The 22,751-nt window shown below is 50.0% G+C and overlaps 2 protein-coding genes and 2 non-coding genes across 6 annotated transcripts; 1 reads left to right on the top strand and 3 right to left on the bottom strand.

Moving 5' to 3' along the window:
* The first annotated feature begins 537 nt into the window (after window positions 1–537).
* On the top strand, window positions 538–12,110 carry TRIM41 (tripartite motif containing 41). 3 transcript variants are annotated; one of them, XM_069476240.1, is made up of 8 exons: window positions 538–2,065; window positions 6,341–6,436; window positions 8,239–8,469; window positions 9,020–9,042; window positions 9,244–9,371; window positions 9,794–9,969; window positions 10,549–10,605; window positions 10,954–12,110. In XM_069476240.1, the coding sequence occupies exons 1-8, from the start codon at window positions 1,253–1,255 to the stop codon at window positions 10,999–11,001; spliced, it is 1,572 nt and encodes a 523-aa protein (XP_069332341.1). In that variant the 5' UTR covers window positions 538–1,252; the 3' UTR covers window positions 11,002–12,110. The 3 variants fall into 3 exon arrangements, with proteins under 3 accessions (XP_069332341.1, XP_069332340.1, XP_069332339.1); XM_069476239.1 differs by having other exon boundaries at window positions 566–2,065; window positions 9,794–9,975; window positions 10,954–11,064; XM_069476238.1 differs by lacking the exon at window positions 10,954–12,110 and having other exon boundaries at window positions 566–2,065; window positions 9,794–10,614.
* A 399-nt stretch (window positions 12,111–12,509) lies between these two features.
* Window positions 12,510–17,992, bottom strand: RACK1 (receptor for activated C kinase 1). The gene is made up of 8 exons (XM_069476241.1): window positions 17,772–17,992; window positions 16,315–16,486; window positions 15,615–15,762; window positions 15,273–15,368; window positions 14,787–14,897; window positions 14,136–14,276; window positions 13,519–13,629; window positions 12,510–12,620 (listed from the first exon to the last, which is right to left on the bottom strand). The coding sequence occupies exons 1-8, from the start codon at window positions 17,878–17,880 to the stop codon at window positions 12,555–12,557; spliced, it is 954 nt and encodes a 317-aa protein (XP_069332342.1). The 5' UTR covers window positions 17,881–17,992; the 3' UTR covers window positions 12,510–12,554.
* LOC138388912 (small nucleolar RNA SNORD96 family) lies at window positions 15,924–16,002 on the bottom strand. The gene has a single exon (XR_011234367.1). It is a non-coding gene; the product is annotated as a small nucleolar RNA SNORD96 family (small nucleolar RNA).
* LOC138388968 (small nucleolar RNA SNORD95) lies at window positions 17,463–17,530 on the bottom strand. The gene has a single exon (XR_011234415.1). It is a non-coding gene; the product is annotated as a small nucleolar RNA SNORD95 (small nucleolar RNA).
* Window positions 17,993–22,751: the final 4,759 nt, after the last annotated feature.

The raw sequence follows: 22,751 nt of genomic DNA, 5'->3' as shown, positions 1-22,751 counted from the left end.
ACAGACGATGATGATAATAAAGAGTAGCTAACCCTTACATCGCTCTATGTGCTAAGCAACGTTCTAATCGCTTTACATGACATTAACTCTAATTTTTACAAAACTCCCCGAGGCATTAGCCTATGTGAGTAAACACAGGATTATAAACATATCAAATACTTTCAACATCCTCCCCCTTTTTTTTACAGTTGAAGTATACTCTGCATACTGGTCAGCACTTTTTTTTTTTTTTTTACTTGAATGCATCTTGACTAAGAGTCCCTCTTTGCAGCTAAAGTGTTTCATTGTGTTAATGTGAATGTAATGACTTGTCACTATTCCTTTACTGATGGGCAGTTAGGGACGTCATCCAGACGACGCGACAGCGACCGGTTGGCAGTTTCTAAAACAGGTGTGGAAATGCTAACTATAGTTGGGGGAGGGTGGGATGTCTCTGGCCCCGCCCGCAACCCACTCGGAGGGACTCCTCAACAACAAAGTCCACCGCCTAGAAGGGCCGGAAGTACTTCAGGGCGCTGTCCGAGGCCCGCCCCTCCACTTCCGCGGCCGGCTGTTGGGAGTCCGTGCTGCAGTCGCCCGTGCCTGATCGGTAGGATGGCGCTGGGCCGTTACAGTTATAGCACCAAAAGCAGACAGCCGCCAAGCGCTCCCACGGCCCTCCAAAGTTTGCTCCCAGTGGCGGGGGGTGGAGGTGGGCGATCCTTCTGTTCTGTCTGCATTCCCCGCTACGCCGCATCACAGAGAGGCGGACCTCCACCGTCCTAGCCCTTCCGCCCTGTTCCCGAGTGCCGGCTAGAGCGTCTCCTCGTCGTTTCCTGTCGTCTTGGGGTCCGGCGGGGAAGAAGCGGGCCTAGCGCGACAGCGGAGGGAACTCGCGAGCTTGGACAGTGTGCAGAAGCCGGAAGTGTTGGGAGTGAGGCCGGAAGCTAGGGGCGGGGCCAGGAAGTGAGGTGGGGCGGGGGTTTATGAGGAGGCCCAGGGAGCTCTGGGGCAAATTTGCACTCAGGGCCACCTGAGGGACTTGGCGGTGGCGCTCAGCTCTGTCCCCTCCCCTCGCAGAGACACGGTTGCCGTCAAGGAGTAGAGAATTCTCTGTGGAGGGGTGGGTTGTCGGAAGGACTTTTCTCTGGCAGCGCTTGAGGCGAGCTGTGGAGAGCCAGCGTTGGGGGTGGGGCCGGGTCGCCAGGGCGTCTGAGAGGGAAGACCCCCGCCCCCCCCACCGCACATCTACACTGGCTGACTGGACACTAAGATGGCTGCCGTTGCCATGACACCCAACCCTGTGCAGACCCTTCAGGAGGAGGCGGTGTGCGCCATCTGCCTCGATTACTTCACCGACCCCGTATCCATCGGCTGCGGGCACAACTTCTGTCGAGTGTGTGTAACCCAGTTGTGGGGCGGGGAAGATGAGGAGGACAGGGAAGAGTTAGACCGGGAGGAGGAGGAGGAGGAGGACGGCGAGGAGGAGGAAGTCGAGGCTGTGGGGGCTGGTGGGGGATGGGACTCCCCTATGCGGGATGAAGACTACGAGGGCGATATGGAGGAGGAGGTCGAAGAGGAAGAGGAGGGTGTGTTCTGGACCAGAGGCATGGGTGGGTCCAATTGGGACAACATGGACTACGTGTGGGAGGAGGAGGACGAGGAAGAAGACCTGGACTACTACTTGGGGGACATGGAGGAGGACCTGAGGGGGGAAGATGAGGAGGACGAGGAGGAAGTGCTGGAGGAGGATGAGGAAGAAGAGTTAGACCCCGTCACCCCATTGCCCCCGCCTCCAGCCCCTCGGAGGTGCTTCACCTGCCCCCAGTGCCGAAAGAGCTTTCCTCGGCGGAGCTTCCGCCCCAACCTTCAGCTGGCCAACATGGTCCAGGTGATTCGGCAGATGCACCCAACGCCTGGTCGAGGGAGCCGTGTGAACGAGCAGGGCATCTGTCCCAAACACCAAGAAGCACTGAAACTCTTCTGCGAGGTGGACGAAGAGGCCATCTGTGTGGTGTGCCGAGAATCCAGGAGCCACAAACAGCACAGCGTGGTGCCGTTGGAGGAGGTGGTGCAGGAGTACAAGGTGAGAGAAGTCAAGAGAGAAGATGGGAGTTTTTGAGGGGGGGAGGATAGGGGTGGAGGAAAGGAAGTAAGGGGAGCTGGGGTCCCCTGAAGAACCTCATGTCCTGGTGATTCTCTTTAGATTCTCTCTTAAGGAGTTGATTCTCTTTAAGCACTCAATGGCACCAAGGTGGGTTAGAATGAGAAGGATCCTGTACACAAGACAAAGTGTACAGTGAAGACGACCAGGGAAAGCTGATTTCCTTAAAGCAAATAGCTCATCTCCTGGGGAACAAGCCACTGCTGTTTCACAATTCCACTATCCCTAAGTGTAAGTGTGCAAGTGACAGGTCCCGAGGGCTTTACCACCACTCTCATTTTCTTCTGGGTGAGCCTTAAGTCCATCCTTGACTGAGATACCTAGAGCTGGAAAAAACTGGGGATCTCAAAGAACCAGAAGGGACTCTGAAGCAAGAGCATAGAAATGACTACTAGTGTCAGACCCAAATGCCCTGCACTTGCCTCCCACCAGGTTCCCCACCCACCCCATGATATGGCTTAATTCTCCCCTTAAGAACTTTTGTTGGATCTGCATTAGTCTGGTGTACTGACCAGAAAAGAGGGGCTTCTAAGTCAGAAGACCTGGCTCTACACTTACTGTCAAATGTTGGTTAGGTCTCTGAGTGTATTTGAACTTTAATTTCCCAAGGATTGATAGTTAATATTTACTGGACACTTATGTGTATATCAGGCACTGGATAGGCACTTTTCACACACTATCTCATAAAGCAACCTTGTGAGTTTGATATGTTTTCCATTCCCATTTTACAGATTGGGAAACAGGTTTTAAGTACTATATACAGGGCCATACAGCTTTAGTAAGTGATGGTTATTAGTGTCCCTTCCCATAGTGTATACTAACAACGTCACCATTTGGATGTAGTAGTTTGACTTTACTGACATGAGACCTTTCTTCTTGGAGTCAGATTCTGGTTTGGCTAATGTCTTGCCCCCTACTTCTGATCCTGACTCTTGTTTGAACACATGTAAAGGAGATTTGTCTATGAGACAGCTAGCACAAATACAAATAGCATTACTTAGTGAAGGCCTGGATGGGTTTAAAGCAGCAGGACCAGGAGGAGGAGAGAGTAGCCTCTGTGTGTTCTGTTTCTTTGTTTTTTTGAGACAGAGTGTCACTCTGTCACCCTGGTTAGAGTGCAGTGGTGTTGTCATCATAGCTCACTGCAAACACAAACTCCTGAGGTCAAGTGATCCTCCTGTCTTAGCCTCCACAGTAGCTGGGACCACAGGTGCATGCCACAAGACCCAGCTAATTTTTCTACTTTTTTGTAGAGATGGGGGGGGGTCTCACTCTTGTTCAGGTTGGTCTCGAACTCCTGACCTCAAGCGATCCTCCCGCCTCAGCCTCCCAAAGTGCTAGGATTACAGGCATGAGCCACTGTGCCTGGCCTCCTCTGTGTGTTCTGCGCTGAGCTTTTTTGTTTTATGACTGTTTTCACACCTTCTCCTGATTTCTGCGGTAACTTAATTTAGGTATTGTCATCATTACTCCAATTTTAGAGTAATGTGTCTATGATTTCTCTGCTCTAACACAACTTAAGACAAACGTACATCATCTCATCACAAGTAACTGTTCCTTCTACACAATAATTGTCAAACCTGGCTGATTGTAAGAATTACTAGGGGAGGTTTTCAAAAGTACAGTGGATCCTACCACTAGAATTTCTGAAATCGGTAGTGGGGAGAATATCTTTAGAAAGCCCATTCTAGCCTAGGAATCACTGCATTGGTAACATTGTTTGCTTGTTAGGCCTACATTTTTAGTGGAAGTTGTGAGCTCCTTTTGTCTTTCCCTTTTATATCCCCTCGGTTCCAAATTAACTGTACCCATAACATCATGTGCAGCCTCTTTGTTAACTGAAACCCAGGTGGTGGACTATCCATGGACTTTCTGCCCTTTCACCTTCACACCCTCTCACCCTCCACAGGATTCCTCCAAAGAGCTTCTGAAACTGGATTTTAATTTGTATTAGGCAAATCTGTTGAATGCCAGCTGCCTGAAAATCCTGTATTAATTAGGTCCTGAAGCGGGTGAGGAATTAAGTCATAATCCCTTTTCTTGATCGGTTTACTGGGCTCTGCAATTTGGGAGGCCAAATGCACATATTTAATCTGACATTAACTGATCAACAAATGTAAATACTTTTATTATATAGAAGTAATGTGAGTGGTTTCCTTTCTGACTTTTAGGCTATTTTATAGGCGAGTAGTTCCTTCTTTTCAGATACATACATACATTAACCAGCACTGGCTTAACACACAGTTTTGTTTTGCAGAAACATTCTTTATTGAATAGGTAATAACACACAAATGATATGTAAATAAAGCTTTTAAACAGTTAAATGTCCTTGAAATTTTTTCCTAAATATTACTGTATTTGTATTTATGCTTATTAATTTTTTGGTCAACAATTTAGGAAAAATATTAATGGTAAATGTAAGCATTATAAATTCTGAATTAATGGAGTAGAAATTGACTGTAGAAAAGTAGAAAGTATTATCAAAAGGTTAAATTTTGTGTAACTTATGCTGTTTTCATGTTCTGGATTGACTATAATTTTATTATTGCTGTCATTTTTTTTCTGTAATCACTTATCCTGTGCAACAACTGCCTTTTCTACTCTGGGTCAGTAACCTCTTTAGTGCAAGGGTCATTATCAGGATGTCACTGGCAGCTTAAGGCCTAGGCAGCAAATGCTAGATAACATTTACTGATCTTTTGCTATATGCCAGACACTGCACTAAGTACAGTGTCCATGAGTTAGATTCCGTTCCCATTCTGAGCCGAGGAAACTGGAAGCATGGCTTGCCTCAGGTCACCTCGCGCTGCATTCTGGTCCTGATTGGAGTCCAGGCTTGAGCTCTTCTACTGTATATTACTTAAGGAAAAGGAGGGAGAAAGGCCAGTATAGGACATAAAATAGGAAAGTGGAAGTAGGTAGGGCTTATTTCACCCATTCTGGTCTCTAACGGCCCTTTAAAGAAAAAGATTCAGGCTGGGTGCAGTGGCTGACGCCTGTAATCCTAGCACTCTGGGAGGCCGAGGCGGGAGGATCAGGAGTTCAAGACCAGCCTGAGCAAGAGCGAGACCCCCATCTCTACTAAAAATAGAAAGAAATTATATGGACAACTAAAAATATATAGAGGAAAAAATTAGCCGGGCATGGTGGCACATGCCTGTAGTCCCAGCTACTCGGGAGGCTGAGGCAGGAGGATCGCTTGAGCCCTGGAGTTTGAGGTTGCTGTGAGCTAGGCTGATGCCATGGTACTGTAGCCTGGGCAACAGAGCAAGACTCTGTCAAAAAAAGAAAAAAAGATTCAGCTACAATTTGTTGGAACACAGAGCTTACATGCCTGTTGGCTGTGAAAGTTACAACCTTGGGAATTCTGAGAGGGTTTTTGTTTTTGTGTTCCATTTAGCAAATAATTGCATGGAAGAGAAAGCAGATAGGCAGAGAGAAGCATTGAAATTAAAATAAGTAAAATGGGGGCAGGGACCCCCAGTGTGTCCTGAGGAGGCACACTTCTCAATTATTGGTACCGTGGGAGTGAATAGGTTTTATTCGGTATTCCTTGGGATCACAGAAAAGCTGGGGCTGGGGAGGATCAGGGCCATGGTCAGGGAACTGGGTTTTAGAAGAATACCTTGGGCCAAGTGTAGAAGGTCAGTCCTAGGCAGAGGGAACTGTATGGAATTGTACTCAGGAAATGACAAGTAGTTCTATGTGGCTAAACCTAAGAGTCTGTGTGGAAGCTGTGGGTATAGGAGGAGAGGCTAGAAATGTAGGGTCAATATTTTGGAAGTGGTGGAGAACCACGGAAGGATTTTTGGCACAGGCACAAAACTATCAGAAAAATATTTAGAGATGAAAATCATGGGAAAGATTGCCTATGAGGCGGCAGGGACCAAAGGCATCAACACAGATGTGGAAAGACTCCATGTGGTGAGGGGTTCAAGCCACATCCACCACAACTGTGAGCATGAGGCTCTCTAGTCACAGGGCTTTTAGACATGAGGACAGGGAGGATTGGAGGCCCTTGAAATACTCTCAGAGAAGAAAGGGGAGAAGGGAGTACAATGTTCATTTGTGACCTGTGTTGGGGGGATCAGGCTTTGAGCCCCAACCCACTGTAGGGAGGATTAGAGAGGTGGGCTCTGAAGGGGCAGGTGCCTCTCCCAGCTCTCACCTGTAACCTTCCATTTCCCATTCCATCAGGCCAAACTACAGGGGCACGTGGAGCCGCTGAGGAAGCACCTGGAGGCTGTACAGAAGATGAAGGCCAAGGAGGAGAGGCGGGTGACAGAGCTGAAGGTAGGCAGGCATCCCTGACAGGGGCTGATTGGTCTTGTGGTCAGCCAAGGAAGGTAGGGCTGCCACTCTCACAAGTGGTGATTAGATCTCCTGAGGAGGGTAGAGCCAAGACCTGTGGGAAGGGTAAACACTTTCTCCAGGTCCTGAGAAGGGGTCCTTGAGGGTCGGGAGGCATGTTGGTTCCTAGGTTCTAAAATGGAGTGCAAACTGAGGCCTGTTTTGTGGAGGGGTCAGGTGCCAGCCCAAGGCTGCAGAGCAAGGCTTTCTACCTGAACACCTAAATCCAGAGCCTGGAAAAGGCAAGGCAAACCCACATTACAGCCATCAGAGAAGCCCCAGGTCCCAGAACAGATGCAGGCGGTAGGCAGAACAGCCCGAGCATGAGAGGGGTGTGGTCCTGGGACACTTGTTCTGTCCTGGGAAGGGGCCAAGGGTGTTTTGGTGTGAGGGAGAAATTAGTGAATGTTCGCATTGCAGAGACCTAGTAGCCTAGTGCATTGTTTCTCAGCCCTTCTTTTATTGTTGCTCACCTCTCCCCCAGGAGTCTTTTTAGAAATTTTCTTCAATCCCCACCCACTTTTGGAATGGGCTGGCACTGTGAGCTTCAGAGACCAAACCGGCACATCCTCTTCTGTCCCTCTTTCCTCCTCCCTCCTGGCACCTGCCTCCCAGGCAGTGGCTGGGCTTTGCCACTTCCCAGGGCTCATGCTCACCACCACCTACACATTAAGGACTCTGCTGCTGGCAACTGCCAGGCACTAAGTGGTGGAATCTGAGTCTGGGAGATGGGGAGTCATCCTGCCTCTGGGCAGCTGCCCAAGTTGATGCTTTTGGGCTCTCTGGGGTGCAGAGAAAGATATGCCAAGATCTGAGTGTCAGTGGGGCAGAGAGTGAAACTGACTGTGGTGGCTGTTTCCCTTACCCACCTGGCCACCACTCAGGCTTGTGACTCTTTGTCCAGAGAATGTCTGCAGCTGGTGGTAACTGGGTGAAAAGCGTGACCACCACCTAGGATTGTCCAGACCAGGCAAATGGAGTGGGACTGGGCAGATGTGTTTTCTGTTATAGGACATTAAGTACCTATATATCCTTGATTTTGCCTCTTCGCCCACAAAGCATAAAATATTTACCACGTGGACCTTTACAGAAAAAGTTTGCTGATTCCTCATCTAGAGGTTTTGGGTGACTTTCCTAAGAGCACTGTGATTAGTGGTATAGTCAGGACCTAATTTTATGTCTTGATTCCTGAATTATATATTCATTTAATTTCAAAAATTCTTACCCAGTGCCTACTCTGGTTGGTGCTATGCCAGAGTCCGAGGACGCTTTGGCAAACAAAGACATTCCCAGTCCCTGCCAGTGGGCGCTTACGGTGCAGTGGGGAAGAAAGATGTTGAAACTCCATTGTAAACACAGCATTTCAGTATTCTGTATGCCATGAAGAGATACAGTGATATTTATGGAGATGATCCTGATTTAGATCTGGAGGGGAGGGAAAGCTTCTCTAGGAATATTTAACCTTAACCGTGAAGGGTGAGTCAAGTTAGGTAGGCCGGGTGGAGATAAGTCTTCCAGGCAGAGGTTGGTGAGTTTGGGACCAGTGTGCTGGGGTTAAAGGGTTGGTGACTGGTAAGGCTGGGAGGCGGGAAAGGAGACCGGGCCTCTTTCCACTCTCAGGTCTTTCTTGGACCTGGGGAATATAGGGCTCCTTTCCTTGAGTAGAGAGGTGGCAGTTGCAAAGCTAGAGGTTTATTTTCCAGTATGTTGAGGTGGTATCCATCATCCCCTTTGCATCATTCCAGAGCCAGATGAAATCAGAGCTGGCAGCTGTGGCTTCAGAGTTTGGGCGTCTGACACGGTTTCTGGCCGAAGAGCAGGCAGGGTTGGAGCGGCGCCTCCGAGAGATGCACGAAGCCCAGCTAGGGCGCGCGGGAGCTGCGGCCAGCCGCCTGGCAGAGCAGGCCACCCAGCTGAGCCGCCTGCTGGCAGAGGCCCAGGAGCGGAGCCAGCAGGGGGGCCTGCGGCTGCTCCAGGTGAGCAGTGTCTCCTCCCTGTTCCCCACCCCCCACACAACTCCCCCAGCCCCCTGTGTGGCTCTGTCCGGCAGTGCTTACTAAGACACCTGTCCAGAGCCGCCTGTTTTCTCCTGGGAGAAACCACCATGATTTAATCTGAAGACCAAAAACGTTTTTTGAGGCTGGAGACAGAGTTAATGTCAAATGTGTGCGTGATGATGATTGTACCCAGTGAAAGGCAAGAAGACAGAGTTGTAGAGTGAGGGACTTAAATGAGAGTTGAGGAAAGAATTTTTTACAGTGACACCCTGAAAAAGGTGACCAAGTCAGTACTGTTGAAATTCTGTTATTGGGCTCAGCAGGTGAGATGAGTTAGGTGTGGTAAGGCATAGGGGTCGTTGAGAAGGGTGCATGTTTGTTGAGAGCCTTGAGGCTGCTGATTCTCCCTTCCTGTTCAAGTTCAGTCCTTTCTCTGGCTGGAGATTGGGGGAAAGGAGCTGTCCCTGTGCAGCTGACACTTTTTTTGTCTCTTTCTCCCTCTCCCTCTTTTTGTTTCTGTTATTCCCAGGACATCAAGGAGACTTTCAATAGGTGTGTTTCCACTGTATACCCTTTGTGACCCAGTGGCATCTGGTTCCTTGTCCCTGCCTCTTTTGGGTATCCCTCCCCTCTCCTTCCTTCCCCAGGACCTGAGTTTCTGCCTCCTGGACCCTCCCCTCTCCTTCCCCCAGCTTCTGCTCTTCCCTCTGGGAATATCATGGTCCCACCCCCTGCCCGGTCCCCTTCCTCCAGGTGTGAAGAGGTACAGCTGCAGCCCCCAGAGGTCTGGTCCCCTGACCCGTGCCAACCCCATAGCCATGACTTCCTGACAGATGCCATCGTGAGGAAAATGAGCCGGATGTTCTGTCAGGCTGCGAGAGGTAGGGAGGTCACCTGTACGACCTTCCTTTGCCTTTCCCTTCACAGACCTGAGATTGGGTCCTGAGGGAAGTTGGGGCCCTGGGGGAGGTGTGGGGAGCTGTGACGGAGCAGGATACAGGTGGGCTAATCTGAGGTTTCCAGCTACCGCTGGTCCTAGCTCAGCTAGGTTTTGGGGGTGGGGTGGGGTGGCAAGAAGAGCCAAGGCCAGAGGGCAAACCTGCCAGGTGTCCTGGGAACAGGAGTGAGGAGAGAGGTGGAGCCCACAGGAACCTGGGTCTGGCCTCTAGGGTGGTGTGGGGAGTTAAGGGGAGCTGGATAGGGACAGGTCGGGAGGACAGCAGGAAAGGCCGGACCTGTGGAGTTGGCTGCTGATGGGGAACAGTCGTTCCAGCCTGGGCATATTTGTCCCCCCCCCCCCAAGTGGACCTGACGCTGGACCCTGACACGGCTCACCCGGCCCTGATGCTGTCCCCTGACCGCCGGGGGGTCCGCCTGGCAGAGCGGCGGCAGGAGGTTGCTGACCATCCCAAGCGTTTCTCGGCCGACTGCTGCGTACTGGGGGCCCAGGGCTTCCGCTCTGGCCGGCACTACTGGGAGGTAGAGGTGGGCGGGCGGAGGGGCTGGGCGGTGGGTGCTGCCCGTGAATCGACCCATCATAAGGAAAAGGTGGGCTCCGGGGGGTCCTCTGTGGGCAGCGGTGATGCCAGTTCCTCGCGCCATCACCATCGCCGCCGCCGGCTCCACCTGCCCCAGCAGCCCCTGCTCCAGCGGGAAGTGTGGTGTGTAGGCACCAACGGCAAACGCTACCAGGCACAGAGCTCAACGGAGCAGACACTGCTGAGCCCAAGCGAGAAACCACGGCGCTTTGGCGTGTACTTGGACTATGAGGCTGGGCGCCTGGGCTTCTACAATGCAGAGACTTTAGCCCACGTGCACACCTTCTCAGCTGCCTTCCTGGGCGAGCGTGTCTTCCCTTTCTTCCGGGTGCTCTCCAAGGGCACCCGCATCAAGCTCTGTCCTTGATCAGCCTGCCACCCGCAGGGGCCCCTCTGGTCAGCACTAGGGGGACGGGTGGTGGTGGAAGGTGGCCCGTATGTTTGGGGGCTCAAAGGCTCCTCCCGCTGTTTGTTAGTGCGATGCTTCCCTTTGACCCCAGGCCCCTGCTTCTCCTTCTAGGAGCCTAAAGAACCCTCCTGGCCTCCAGCTCGGCCTTCTCTCACCTCTGTCCAACAGGTCTGCATGGGTCCCTGATAGTGAGAAAAGCTGCCTGGCCTTCCCCCGCTGTCTGCCCATCCCATCCAAAGAAAGGGATGAGGGGAGAGTGTAAATTTCATTCCCTAACTTTCCCCACCCCTACTCAACCTCAATGTCAGTTCTAGGGCTGGAGGGTTTGGGCAAGACTCACAACATCCCCATTCCAATTCCATTTTCTGATGCAGATTTTAGCTAATGGATCTGGAAGCTGTTTTGGGGAGGAAGGCTGGGCCAAAGGGTAGAGCTGGGTAATAAAAAAAAGTCTACTCTCCTGGGGAAGGAGGGATTCTAAACTTTTCCTTCCATCCCCAATTTCTACCTCCATAGACCGGCCAGAATTTAGCTTCAGTGAGAGATCTGGAATGGTCGCCATGATTGAACCTACATACCATACATCACCCAATAAATTATTTTCTCCCCCTTCCCTTTTCCAGCACTCGATCTATGAGCAAAGCTCTTTCCACCCTACACCCCTCCAGGTGTTTTCACTGCCATGCTCCTTTCCATTTTGTTCAAATGGAGTTGGCTTTTCTGTTTCCAGTAAAGTCTCCATGCCTTTAGTTCCGTTGGCAAGCCCTGAGAGGGTACTTGGGGATGAGGGGTTTGGGTCCCCAGGTGGAGAGCCTTGGGTATAATCTATTTTTCTAATAACCTCTTGCCTTGTCACTTATCAGCTTTTGTCCTCTGCTTTGATGGCCGAGGTGAACTCATGTTCTTGGGGAAAACGGAAGGTGGGTTGTATTGTGGAAATAAAATGTTTATTTGCTGCTTTTGTGGAATCCCTTCCTTTACAGGAGCAGAAACAGGATATAATGCAAGTGATTTCTTTCCCACAGTAAGCATACAACAGAACTGGTAGTTCCACTTCACACCACATTTCTGCACCTGTCACAGCTGAATCAACAAGGACTAGATGTTTACCCCCCTTTTGAACACCTTACCTAGTTTCTTTACTTTAAGATAATTTGCCATTTCTTTTGTACCACTGCTTTGAGGCTCTAAGACTGAGGTTCCCTGGAGAATCTCCTACCCATAGTTCATAAGCCCAGGTCTCTGGAACGTATTTCCAGGGATATGTGTGACCAATACCTAGCTGAAACTCAAGCGAAAGGCCTCATGAGCATTGAGTCAAGAGAGTAGGAATGGAGGGGGGGAGGCACATATATACCTTCAACATGCTGCAGTTGTTCAGCTGTCACTCGAGTACTGTGCCGAGAAAACTGCAGTTTTGAGGTCTCAACTGAGTTAAGGTTACTGCAACCACGCCTGTACTGAGATCTGAAATTACATGGTAGTTTTACAGCCCATTTCTGACCTTTCACAAGGCATCCATCCTTATGATGAACAGGTGTAGGTTGAGAACTGTTTGGAGGGGCCTATTTTAATTTATGAATACTCCCCAGGTCACTCAGAACTTTAAACAAGCTGTGATTAAGCACCAGTTCTTCCGGTGACAGTTGGCTTGCCTTAAAGATTAAAAAAAAAAAAAAGACCCCACTCCATTTTGATCAAAGACCCAAGCTGATGGAGACTATGCCAAACTGAAGTTTCAAGAAGTCTGCTGTTCCCAACTTGATTGCAACCACAATCAGTCCCTTTCACTCAGGAACAGTTTTCCTAGGCTTAAGGTAGGCTGATTATCTGCACTGGAATGTAGGACACAGGGATGGGGCAACTGGGGAAAACTCTCTCACCACTTACCATAATGTTACATCTGATGCCACTGCAATCCTACAGAAAATGGACACAGACTGACATCTCTTTTTCCCCTCAAGCCCTTGTTTACTTGGTCCCCACGTTTCACCCCCAGCTTCCAGGTTGCCAGTGCCTCAACTAATGGCTTCTTAACTTGTAAGCAACATAGATAGGGATGGAGCCTTAAGTCAGCAAACCAGTTTTTTTATTTCTAAAAGCTGTGCCATAAATTCCTAGCGGGTGCCGATGGTCACCTGCCACACGCGTACCAGGTTGTCTGTGTAGCCAGCAAACAGAGTCTGCAGGAGAGAAAAGACAATGATAGCTCAGCCACGAACTCTGCAGTTCCACTTGTGCCAGTAAAAGGCCTGCCTTTTAAGAACCCCACTCTAGGCGGGGCACGGTGGCTCACACCTGTAATCCTAGCACTCTAGGAGGCCAAGGCGGGAGGATCGCTTGAGCCCAGGAGTTTGAGGTTGCTGTGAGCTAGGTTGATGCCACGGCATTCTGGCCCAGGCAAGAGAGTGAGACTTTGTCTCAAAAAAAAAAAAAAAAAAAAAAAAAAGAACCCCACTCTGATTGCCAAAAAATATAAAAGACAAGAAAAGAAAAGAAAAACACAATTCCTTGTAAAGTTTCAAGATCATTAAAAAAAAACCAACCCCACCTCTAACTACCAGATTGTAGGTGGTGATTATGTATTCCTAGGGGAAGAAACAGCCAGTGGTAAGGATCCATACATTTAAAATCTGGTAAATTAAGCAAGGTATGAACTGAAGGATGGTAACCACTGTCCTCCAAATCACAACTTTCTCCCTGGTGCAAGAACACACTCACTGGCATGGCTAACTAGATCATGGTCATCAACCTGGCTAATTTTTTTTTTGTCATTTCACTTTATGTCAAATATACTGATCTTGTGCCTGACAAACCAGACAAACTAACAGCTGAAAGAGGGAAAAGGCTAGCTGGGGCGTGGTGGAGCACTTGCCTGTAGTCCCAGCTACTCGGGAGGCTCAGGCAGGAGGATCACTTGAGCCCAGGAGTTGGAGGTTACAGTGACTCATGATCAAGCCACCCCACTATACTCCAGCCTTGGCAACAGAGAAAGACCCCCATCTCAAAACAGAAACAAAAAAAAAAAAAAAAGAAAGATAGATTGGAAACTGAGTCACCAGAGAGGACAAATCGACTTACCTGGCCGTCAGCAGACCAGGCCAGAGAGGTACACTGGGGTGGCTCTGCTTTGCTGCTGGTACTGATAACTTCTTGCTTCAGTTCATCTACAATTATCTTGCCCTCTAAGTCCTGGGGAACGGGGTAATAGCAACAAAAAGACCCTAACGCTTCTATCCACGATAGAGGTTCCCCTTCAAAGCCTCTTAATAACTCAGATTCTCAATGGGATGATTTCCCCCCAGGGGACATGTGGCTATGCCTGCATGCATTTTTAGTTGCCACTACTGGGGAGGGAAGGATGGTTTGCTATTGGCTTCTAGTGGGTAAATGCTAGAGATGCTGCTGGACATCCTAAAATGCAGAAGACAGTACCCCACTACAAATGATTATCCAGACCAAAATGTCAATGTATGCTGAGGTTGAGTAAGCTGCTATACATGGCCATCCCACCACTGCAAATCCCAATCCTGGGAAATTTAAACCTTGCTGGGTCTCTACTGACAGCTTGACAATTAGTCATTTATTCAGGAAGCTTGGCTCCCAGCTGGGAGTCAGGTGGCATCTACCATCATCACAACATTGCCAGGGCTCACTGTGTGCACTAGGCACTCAGTCTGAACCACACCCACACTCACCCAGATCTTGATGCTGGGGCCCGTGGCAGCACAGAGCCAGTAGCGGTTGGGGCTGAAGCACAGGGCATTGATGATGTCGCCACCGTCTAGTGTATAAAGGTGCTTGCCTTCATTGAGATCCCATAGCATGGCCTGGCCATCCTGGGCAGACAGGTAAGGTGAGTCAGGGCAGTGTGTCCTCTTCCAGCTGTTAATCCCACCTATCTCAAGAATTCTGTCAGAATCCATCCTTCTTACTTTCTTCCAGTACCCCAGGCTTCCTGGGAGGTAGTGACTCAAAGAACCAATATTTATTTCTGCATGCCTTTCCTTTAATGCAAAACACCTCACTAACCCCATCAAGAGCCACTGACAGGTTATAAATAAATTACCATGATCAGTCCCGAAAACAGGATCCCAATCTCATCAATTGCTCTAAGAAACCCAACTTTATAGAAAACAATCCTTTAATTTTAAACCCCATGCCTTTCGCTACATCATTTTCAGAACTGATGTTCAGAAACATATTCTTGGATTGGTATCTCATTATCCTCCTGCATCAATCCAGCTAACCTTTTAACTGTCATTTCATTTTATGTTAAAGACACTGGTTAAGTATTCTTCCCACGATACTGTCCCTCACTGAGTAGGAGACTTTTGGCCCCAGAATACCTTGCCTCCAGAAGCACAAAGTGATCCATCTGGTGAAACAGTCACGGTGTTCAGATAGCCCGTGTGGCCAATGTGATTGGTCTTCAGCTTGCAGTTAGCCAAATTCCATACCTACATCAATGTGGGGTTGACAGGTGAGGCACCTAGCTCTGGAATGACTAGGGCCAGGAGGGTTCAGGCTCAACAAAAGAGGTGTAGCGCCTTGTTTAAAAAGCATTCCTGGATAGAGTGTTTATCATTTATCATCCCATCAGTAATAACAAGAAAAAAAGGTTAAAAACTTGTCTTGACCACTCAAGGACAGCTGAGATCAAAAAGGTACCAAATGCTGTGTGCTGACTTAAAAGGAACTAATTAGCTACTTCAGATCATAAAACAGCAAGACGAAAGTCAATTGAGAGAATGTGCAAAAACCTCTGAAGTTGGAGACTTTGTCTAGGAGTACATTCTGGCTGGTAAAGGCCTGTGCTGTGGCTCAAAGCTCACCTTGACCAGCTTGTCCCAGCCACAGGAAACAATGATAGGGTTGCTGCTGTTGGGCGAGAAGCGGACACAAGACACCCACTCTGAGTGGCTCTCATCCTAGACAATGGAAAGGAAAGGAAGTAAGGGAAAATAGTCCTACCTCATGAAACTCTAGATCCCCCACCTCTCCCCCTTCAGTGGGAGGGATGTTGGCAGTTTTGCATTGGCATCCTTGGAACTTGAACCTTTGATATCTCTTTAAATTCCCGACAAGACTTTAAAATCACCACATTAAGGTAAAGGTTAAGAAAAAGGGTGGGAAAAACCCTGAACGTGTGCTCTCTGCCCATGCTTTCATTTTACCTGGACAGTATATTTGCATACACCCAGAGTATTCCATAACTTGATGGTTTTATCTCGGGATCCAGAGACAATCTGCCGGTTGTCAGAGGAGAAGGCCACACTCAGCACGTCCTTGGTATGCCCTACAAATCGTCTCGTGGTGGTGCCCCTGAGAGGGAGGACTTGATCATTCTCCAGACAGACTCTGCAAACACTAGTCCAGTCACATAATTTTCCTGACCTAGTCCCTGTCCCACTGTCTCACTCACAAAACCCTGGTAAGTGGCTCTGATCACAGCAAGCCCTTGGCTAAGTACATATATGCCAGAGAATCCCTTCAGAATTGCAGGACATGTCCTCACTCCCACAAGGGGGTTGGCTGACAATGTCATCTGTCATCACCAGGACCCTCTATTCCACCTGCCAACTGCCTATCCAGGACAGAGCTTTCAAGAAAAAATATACTCAAACTAGTGTTGCCTACTCCAAACTGCTGCATCTGGCAAAAATGTTCAACCAGACCACTCCTCAGCAATTTTGAGCTAACTCAACTCAATTAAAGCACAGGAGGCCAAACCACCACAGCTATCTTCTCTAAGTACTCTGCTTTACAGTTCCAAATGGACCTGATTTCCCCTGGGAAACTGCCCCCTCACCCAATCAACCTCAACTCTGCCCAGCTTTCTCCCAAGCTCCCAGAACTAAGTGAGCAGCTACTTGCGTTGTGAGATCCCACAGGCGCAGGGTTCCATCCCAGGAGCCTGAGAGAGCAAACTGGCCATCCGAGGAGATGACCACGTCACTAACAAAGTGGGAGTGACCCCGCAGAGCACGCTGAGGGATACCATAGTTGGTCTCATCTCTGGTCAGCTTCCACATAATGATGGTCTTATCTAAGGAGAGGTGAAACAGAGAAGGAAAACGAGTGAGGAACTCTGCCTCCCATATGTTAACCTACTGGGTAATTCAGGATGTCTCAACGTTACAGTGAGTGGGGTAACAAGATAACAAATTAAGGACACATAAGGGAGAATGGAAACAGTAGGCTACAAGAACACTTACTAGGCCAGGGCGGAGTGACTCACTATTCAGAATAAAATCACAGGTACAGCTAAACCGTACCCTGAGAATTTAACTCAGGTGCCAGAGACCATGGAGATCCTTTCCTGAGATTCAGACTAACTGAACTACTTTATTTGTTATTTATTTATTTATTTTTTAGTAAAAAGCGAAAGATTTATTCGATATGAAGAGAAACCAGAGTGAACTACTTTATCTTTTCTCAGAATACAGAAACACAGTTGTTTTGCTATTTATTACCTAGGGGCCTCCTGTGACTACTTCTCAGGGCTGACGGAAACGCAGTAATCAACACATCAACTGCCATATGAGCTGTATTTAACTCAGGCTAGTTTTAAGCCCAGGGCCTCGTGAAGTGTTACCTTTACCCTTATGAACTATTTTTCAAGTTGCATAGAAAACAATAAAAAGTAACAAATTTTTCATTACATTAGAAAGGATCGCCTCGTGTTCAAAATTTTTGTAATAAAACCCTGTTGCCCCAGGGTAAACAAATTTTTTTTGTAGTGTGGCAGTCAATGCTGGAAAAGTCGCTTTTTACACTACTGGACTGGATGCTTTTACTGAAACGTGTCGCACTCCAGTTTTACGACTAGGAGCCAAACATGATGATCCCAGCGTCAGACAATTTTAAATAGTGTGGGAGCAAATGGAAGGCACAAGAAGCCTACAAACGCAATCAGGTACAAAGAGAATGAGACAATAGAGTATAAAGGACAAGCCAGGAAGAGATGAGTCAGGGGGCCCCCTAGAGTCCACCCCCGTCCCACCGAGCTGTGAACAGGGCGGCAGCTCAGAAACAGCCTCTGGATTTCAGCACAGGCACTCAGATGGCATGTTGGGGTCATCACCGCTCCGCCCGTCCGTAGTTCCCTGCAAACACTTAGCCACATCTGCGGGGAGGCAGGCAAAAAATGAAAACCCCCCCAACTCTCTAACCTTCCTAGCAGCCACAGGTTGATCTCAGTGTCCTTATCTGCAATGTAGTTTGCCCGGACTGAGGAATCTGCCAGGCCCGCCAACTCGCGCGCTACCGGCCCAGCCACGCAGCACATGCAACCCGTAGTCCCCAGATCTGTCCCGCACCCTAGCCCGTACCTCGAGAAGCAGACAGTATCATGTCCGGGAACTGCGGGGTCGTAGCGATCTGGGTTACCCAGCCATTGTGACCCTTGAGGGTGCCACGAAGGGTCATCTGCTCAGTCATGGCGAAGATGGGTGTGAGTGTCGCTGCAGCGATGAGGATGGCACCGGATAGCTCAGAGAGACGAGCACCAAGGCCCTTACCGCCGCGGCCCTGCGGAGAAAAAAGAAAGAACCACCACCCCCCGGAACCGGAAATACCCACGGGCCCAAGCAAAATGGCGATGCCCATTATATATTTCTGGTCAAGATGGCGGCGCTCTGTAGTTTAAAGGGGGAGGTGATATCACCGGATGTAGCGGTCCTTCCGCCATGCAACATAATTTGACAACGCTGTACAAATACATTGGGAAACAAATACATTCAGGTGTTTCAAAAGGCTCCTCAGGCCGGGCGCGGTGGCTCACGCCTGTAATCCTAGCACTCTGGGAGGCCGAGGCGGGTGGATCGCTCGAGGTCAGGAGTTCAAGACCAGCCTGAACAAGAGTGAGACCCCCGTCTCTACTAAAAATAGAAAGAAATTATATGGACAACTAAAATATATATATATACACAAAAAATTAGCCGGGCATGGTGGCGCATGCCTGTAGTCCTAGCTACTCAGGAGGCTGAGGCAGTAGGATTGCTTAAGCCCAGGAGTTTGAGGTTGCTGTGAGCTAGACTGACGCCACGGCACTCACTCTAGCCCGGGCAACAGAGTGAGACTCTGTCTCAAAAAAAAAAAAAAAAAAAAAAAAGGCTCCTCAGACGATGATTTGGGGTGTGATGCCGAAAAAGCGAAAGAGGTGAAGCGTACATTCGGATAGGTATCGCCGAGCGGCTTCTTTGCCCCTTAGTGGCAGGGTGCGAGCCCCGCCTTTTCCGCTTGGTGCTTCGTGAGTGGGCAACGCTGAGGGAGCTTAATTTTCAGTTCGCTACTGCGAGTAAGGATGGGTCATTTTAAAAATGCGGCATTGGCCGGGCGCGGTGGCTCACGCCTGTAATCCTAGCACTCTGGGAGGCCGAGGCGGGTGGATCGCTGGAAGTCAGGAGTTCGTAGACCAGCCTGAGCAAGAGCGAGACCCCGTCTCTACTAAAAAATAGAAAGACATTATATGGACAACTAAAAATCTATATAGAAAAAATTAGCCGGGCATAGTGGCGCATGCCTGTAGTCCCAGCTACTCGGGAAACTGAGGCAGTAGGATCGCTTAAGCGAGGAGTCTGAGGTTGCTGTGAGCTAAGCTGATGCCATGGCACTCACTCTAGCCTGGACAACAAAGTGAGACTCTGTCTCAACAACAACAAAAAAAAATAATAAAAAAAAAATAAAAATGCGGCATTAAAATTTTTAAAAGAAACTTTAAAACCGTGAGCATGTGAACTACCAAACTCTAACACATTTCCATGTGTAGAGGGCGGCTCTTCCTTCGGGAGGTTTATGTTCTGATGCACTCCAAGTACAGGACTAGGGCAGAAGAGAGTTATCGCGTATGAACTAAATAAAAATCTGGGCTGCCGCCAGCTTCCTCCACTATCTGGCTGACGTGGAGGGCCGGCGGTGGCGGCTGGGTAAAAAAAAAAAAAAAATATATATATATATATATATATCCATACATACATATATCGGCCTGTGTGTTGCTAGACGGCCACTCCTTCCCGCCTAGGCCAGGGCGCCGAAAACGCGCAGAAAAAGGACTCTCCCCGGAAAGGACCTTCAGGCTCTGACTTCTGGGGACTCCAGTCGAAAGCCCCCTCCAGGCCTGCCGACCACACAGAAAATCCCACCGATCCAGGGGTCCAGACGTCCCCTGAAGGAGGTGTCCCGAGACAGGGAAGCGGTGGAACATGGATACCTGGCTGCCTGCCGACTTTCCGCTCAACTGCACGGCACGTAAATAAGCAATGCCTTCCATTCTCGCACATGCCTCACCATAGGGGTCGGTGTTGGCAGCGCCCATGCTCAGTTTTAAAGGGAGACGTAGAGATCAGGATGATAGCAGCCGTTAACATCTATGCAAAATAAAGGGGGCATTATACGTATTTACTTTTCTACTTGTAACATGTATTAACCTTAGATTCTCATCCGTGAAATGAGATTGGAAATAGTAATTGTATAATACTTAAATCACATGGTGGTGTGGAAAGTAAAGGAGTAGATAAAGGGCCCAGAACATCTGGCGCAGTAAATGGTATGGAACTAAGTATCTCTTGGGTACCAGGCCGTGTGTTAGGTCTTGGGGATACAACTGTGAACAAGGCAGACGGGGCCCCTGCTTTATTTTGTTTTGTTTGCAGTTTACATTCTATGGCGGGGGGAAAAGAGGTGAGGGGGAAGATTAAAGACACACCGGGATGTGAGAGAGCCCTGTAGGTATATAGGAGACTAATGTTCCAGTCGGAGGGAATAGTTAATGAATGCAAAGGCTCTGAGCTGGACAGTTGGAGGAGCTGAGGACCGAGCAGTGAGGTGGAGGCAGTTGACATATGGCCTCGAAGTCTTGAAGAAGGATCTTGGCAATGCGGGAAGGAAGGCAGAAGTCAGGCGAGGGGCGGTGGCAAAGCTGCCGCAGGCTTTCTTCCTTGAGACCCCTTGCAAGACTCCCCTGCCTTCCTTCGCAGTTCCCGCTGGGCTTCGCAGGATGCCATCCTGGCCATGCGGCTCCGCAGCCTGAAGAGCAGACTCGTAGCGCCCCAGGCTTGCTCCTCTCCTGAGGGAGGGCCGGGAGCCCAGGTTCAACACGAGCCCCGCTCAGGGTCCCTCACGCACGTTCAAGAAAGGGACCTTTCTGCACCGCAGGTCCCCTTTCCGGAAGCCAGAGGGTCCCGAGGCCAGCCCCGCCCCCCGCCGGCCGGCGCCCCTCGCCCGGGCCCCAGCCCACCTCTGCCCCGCCCCGCCCGGGCGCTGCCTCTCTCCCCGCCTCGCGAGACCAAGAGCTCGCAAGGTGCCTCCATCCGCCAGCCGGACTCTCTCGGCGCCCATCCCTTACCCAGAAAGAGACGATTCTGACAGCGGCCCTCCAGTGGGGCCGAGGGGGGTATTTGGGTTTTGTCCTGGAGCCCACCTGGACCTCGATGGCAGTGCTACCCCGAGGAGAAGGAGAAATGGAATATATGGTGGACTTTCCCGACGACCAGACCCTGCAGGATTCGGGCTTTCCTTTCAGTTTTCCTCCAACACCCTCCCAGGCCCGGAGGGGATGCCCGCAGGCCACAATGGCCGCGGAAGGACAATCCTGAGCCGAGCAAGGGGTTGCAGCACCTCTGGGGCGACTTCAGGTGTAGCTTGGGGTGGAGCGGCGCCTTTCCCGTTCGGCGCTATCTGGCGTTGACCCATCCTCGCCTGCTTGTCTTGGGGACACCGCCTCTCCGGGAGGAGTCGGCGGACTGACTCTCAGTCAGCAAAGGGAGCCCTGCCTCTTCCGGCAGGATGACGTCCTGCTGCCCCTGGAAGGTCAAACAACCAGCCGCGCTCCTCCCACAGATGTCTGGCTGTGCCTGCGCCGGCTGGGCCATCCAGCGGCTTCCTTCTCACCCAGGGGACTTTCTCTCCAGCCTCACGGAGGTGGGAAGCCTGTTAGAGGCCCCCACTTGCTTTTGGGATGAGACTCCGAAGCCGGCCGACGCCCTGTTGGCAGGATCTTTCCTGGCTGGGCCCGGTGCTGCTGGCTGCAGTTAAGCGGGGTCTCATCACTTCTCGCCCAGCCCCGCCGCCCCCTCTCTCCCACGCCTGGGTCCTCACGGGCACACTTTATTCCACACAAGGTAAGAATCCCAAGGAGAAATTGGAGAGGCTTTTCTAAGAAAGTCTCACCATTTCTTTTCGGGAAGGAGTGATACAGTTGGAAAGAGCCCCGGAGGCTTCCCTGCCAGAGGTCCAGGGCCTTTTCTGGAGCACACGCCTCTGTCGCCTGCCAGCATTCAGGAGCTTGGCGGGGTTGGGGCCAGGTTGTCCCCTGAATGCCTAGGTGAGGGCTACTGTGGGTGGCAGGTGAGGGGCTGAGGAAAAGGAGTGTGGCCAGGACCACAGGGGCTGCTGACTACCAGCTAAAGCTCTGGGCAGGTGGCTTTCCCACTGTACGATAACCAAAATCTTCACTGTGGCTCTGCAGAATCTGTGTGACTGGCTCTGGCATGCCCCGTACTCTGTTTTGTGGCTACAGTGGCCCTCCCCTGCTCCTCCAACTTACCAGTTCTCTCCCACACAAAACACACATTGTAATGTGTAGAAGCATACCATATCCCTTACTCCTTGCCTTCTTAGTTAAATCTAAGCTTCCTTGGAGTCTCAGCCTAGGTTGCTTACTTCCTCAGGGAAGGCTCTGTGACCCTCAAGTCTAGGTCACATTCCTTTATTTCATGTTCTCATAGGTGGTGTATGGTCCTTTGCTCAATGTGTAGTTATTTCAGTCCCTCAGGGCTGTCATGTATGAAGGCCCTGAGCACAGGGACTGGTCTGTTTCTGGTCAGTCCTGCATGCTCAGCAGCCAGTAGAGGAAGATTCCTCTACTGGCATGTGGAAGATTCTATTTTGGGTGGCCAGACTCACAGGTTGAATAGTAAAGGGCATGTAGTTACAGGAAGGGCTTTCAAGGTCGAGCAGTCAGCATGCATGCAGAGGTTAGGAAGGGAGGCCTTGAGAGGGATGGTGAGAGAGTGTGAAACCCCACATGGGCAAGGAGCCCTAGTCGGGAAGGCATTTGCTGCTAAGGAAACTGGATTTTGTCCTGAGGCCTAGGGCAGTCTCTTTAGGATTCAGATCTCATCACTCTCTTGCCTAGACTTTTTTTTTTTTTTTTTTAGCAAAAGCTTTTTGCTACCTGCCAAAGGCATGTGTTGTCAAGGTGGAGGCTACATTGGAGGTGTAAAATTAGAAACAAGAAGCGTGAAGAAACTACTTCAGTAATCTAGGGAAAAAGTGAGAAAAGCCAAGGGCTGAGGGCGTGGACAGGATGG

Source organism: Eulemur rufifrons, chromosome 7 (genome assembly GCF_041146395.1).
Source record: "Eulemur rufifrons isolate Redbay chromosome 7, OSU_ERuf_1, whole genome shotgun sequence".
Classification (NCBI taxonomy): Eukaryota; Metazoa; Chordata; class Mammalia; order Primates; family Lemuridae; genus Eulemur; species Eulemur rufifrons.
This window is presented reverse-complemented; position numbering and strand designations above follow the sequence as displayed.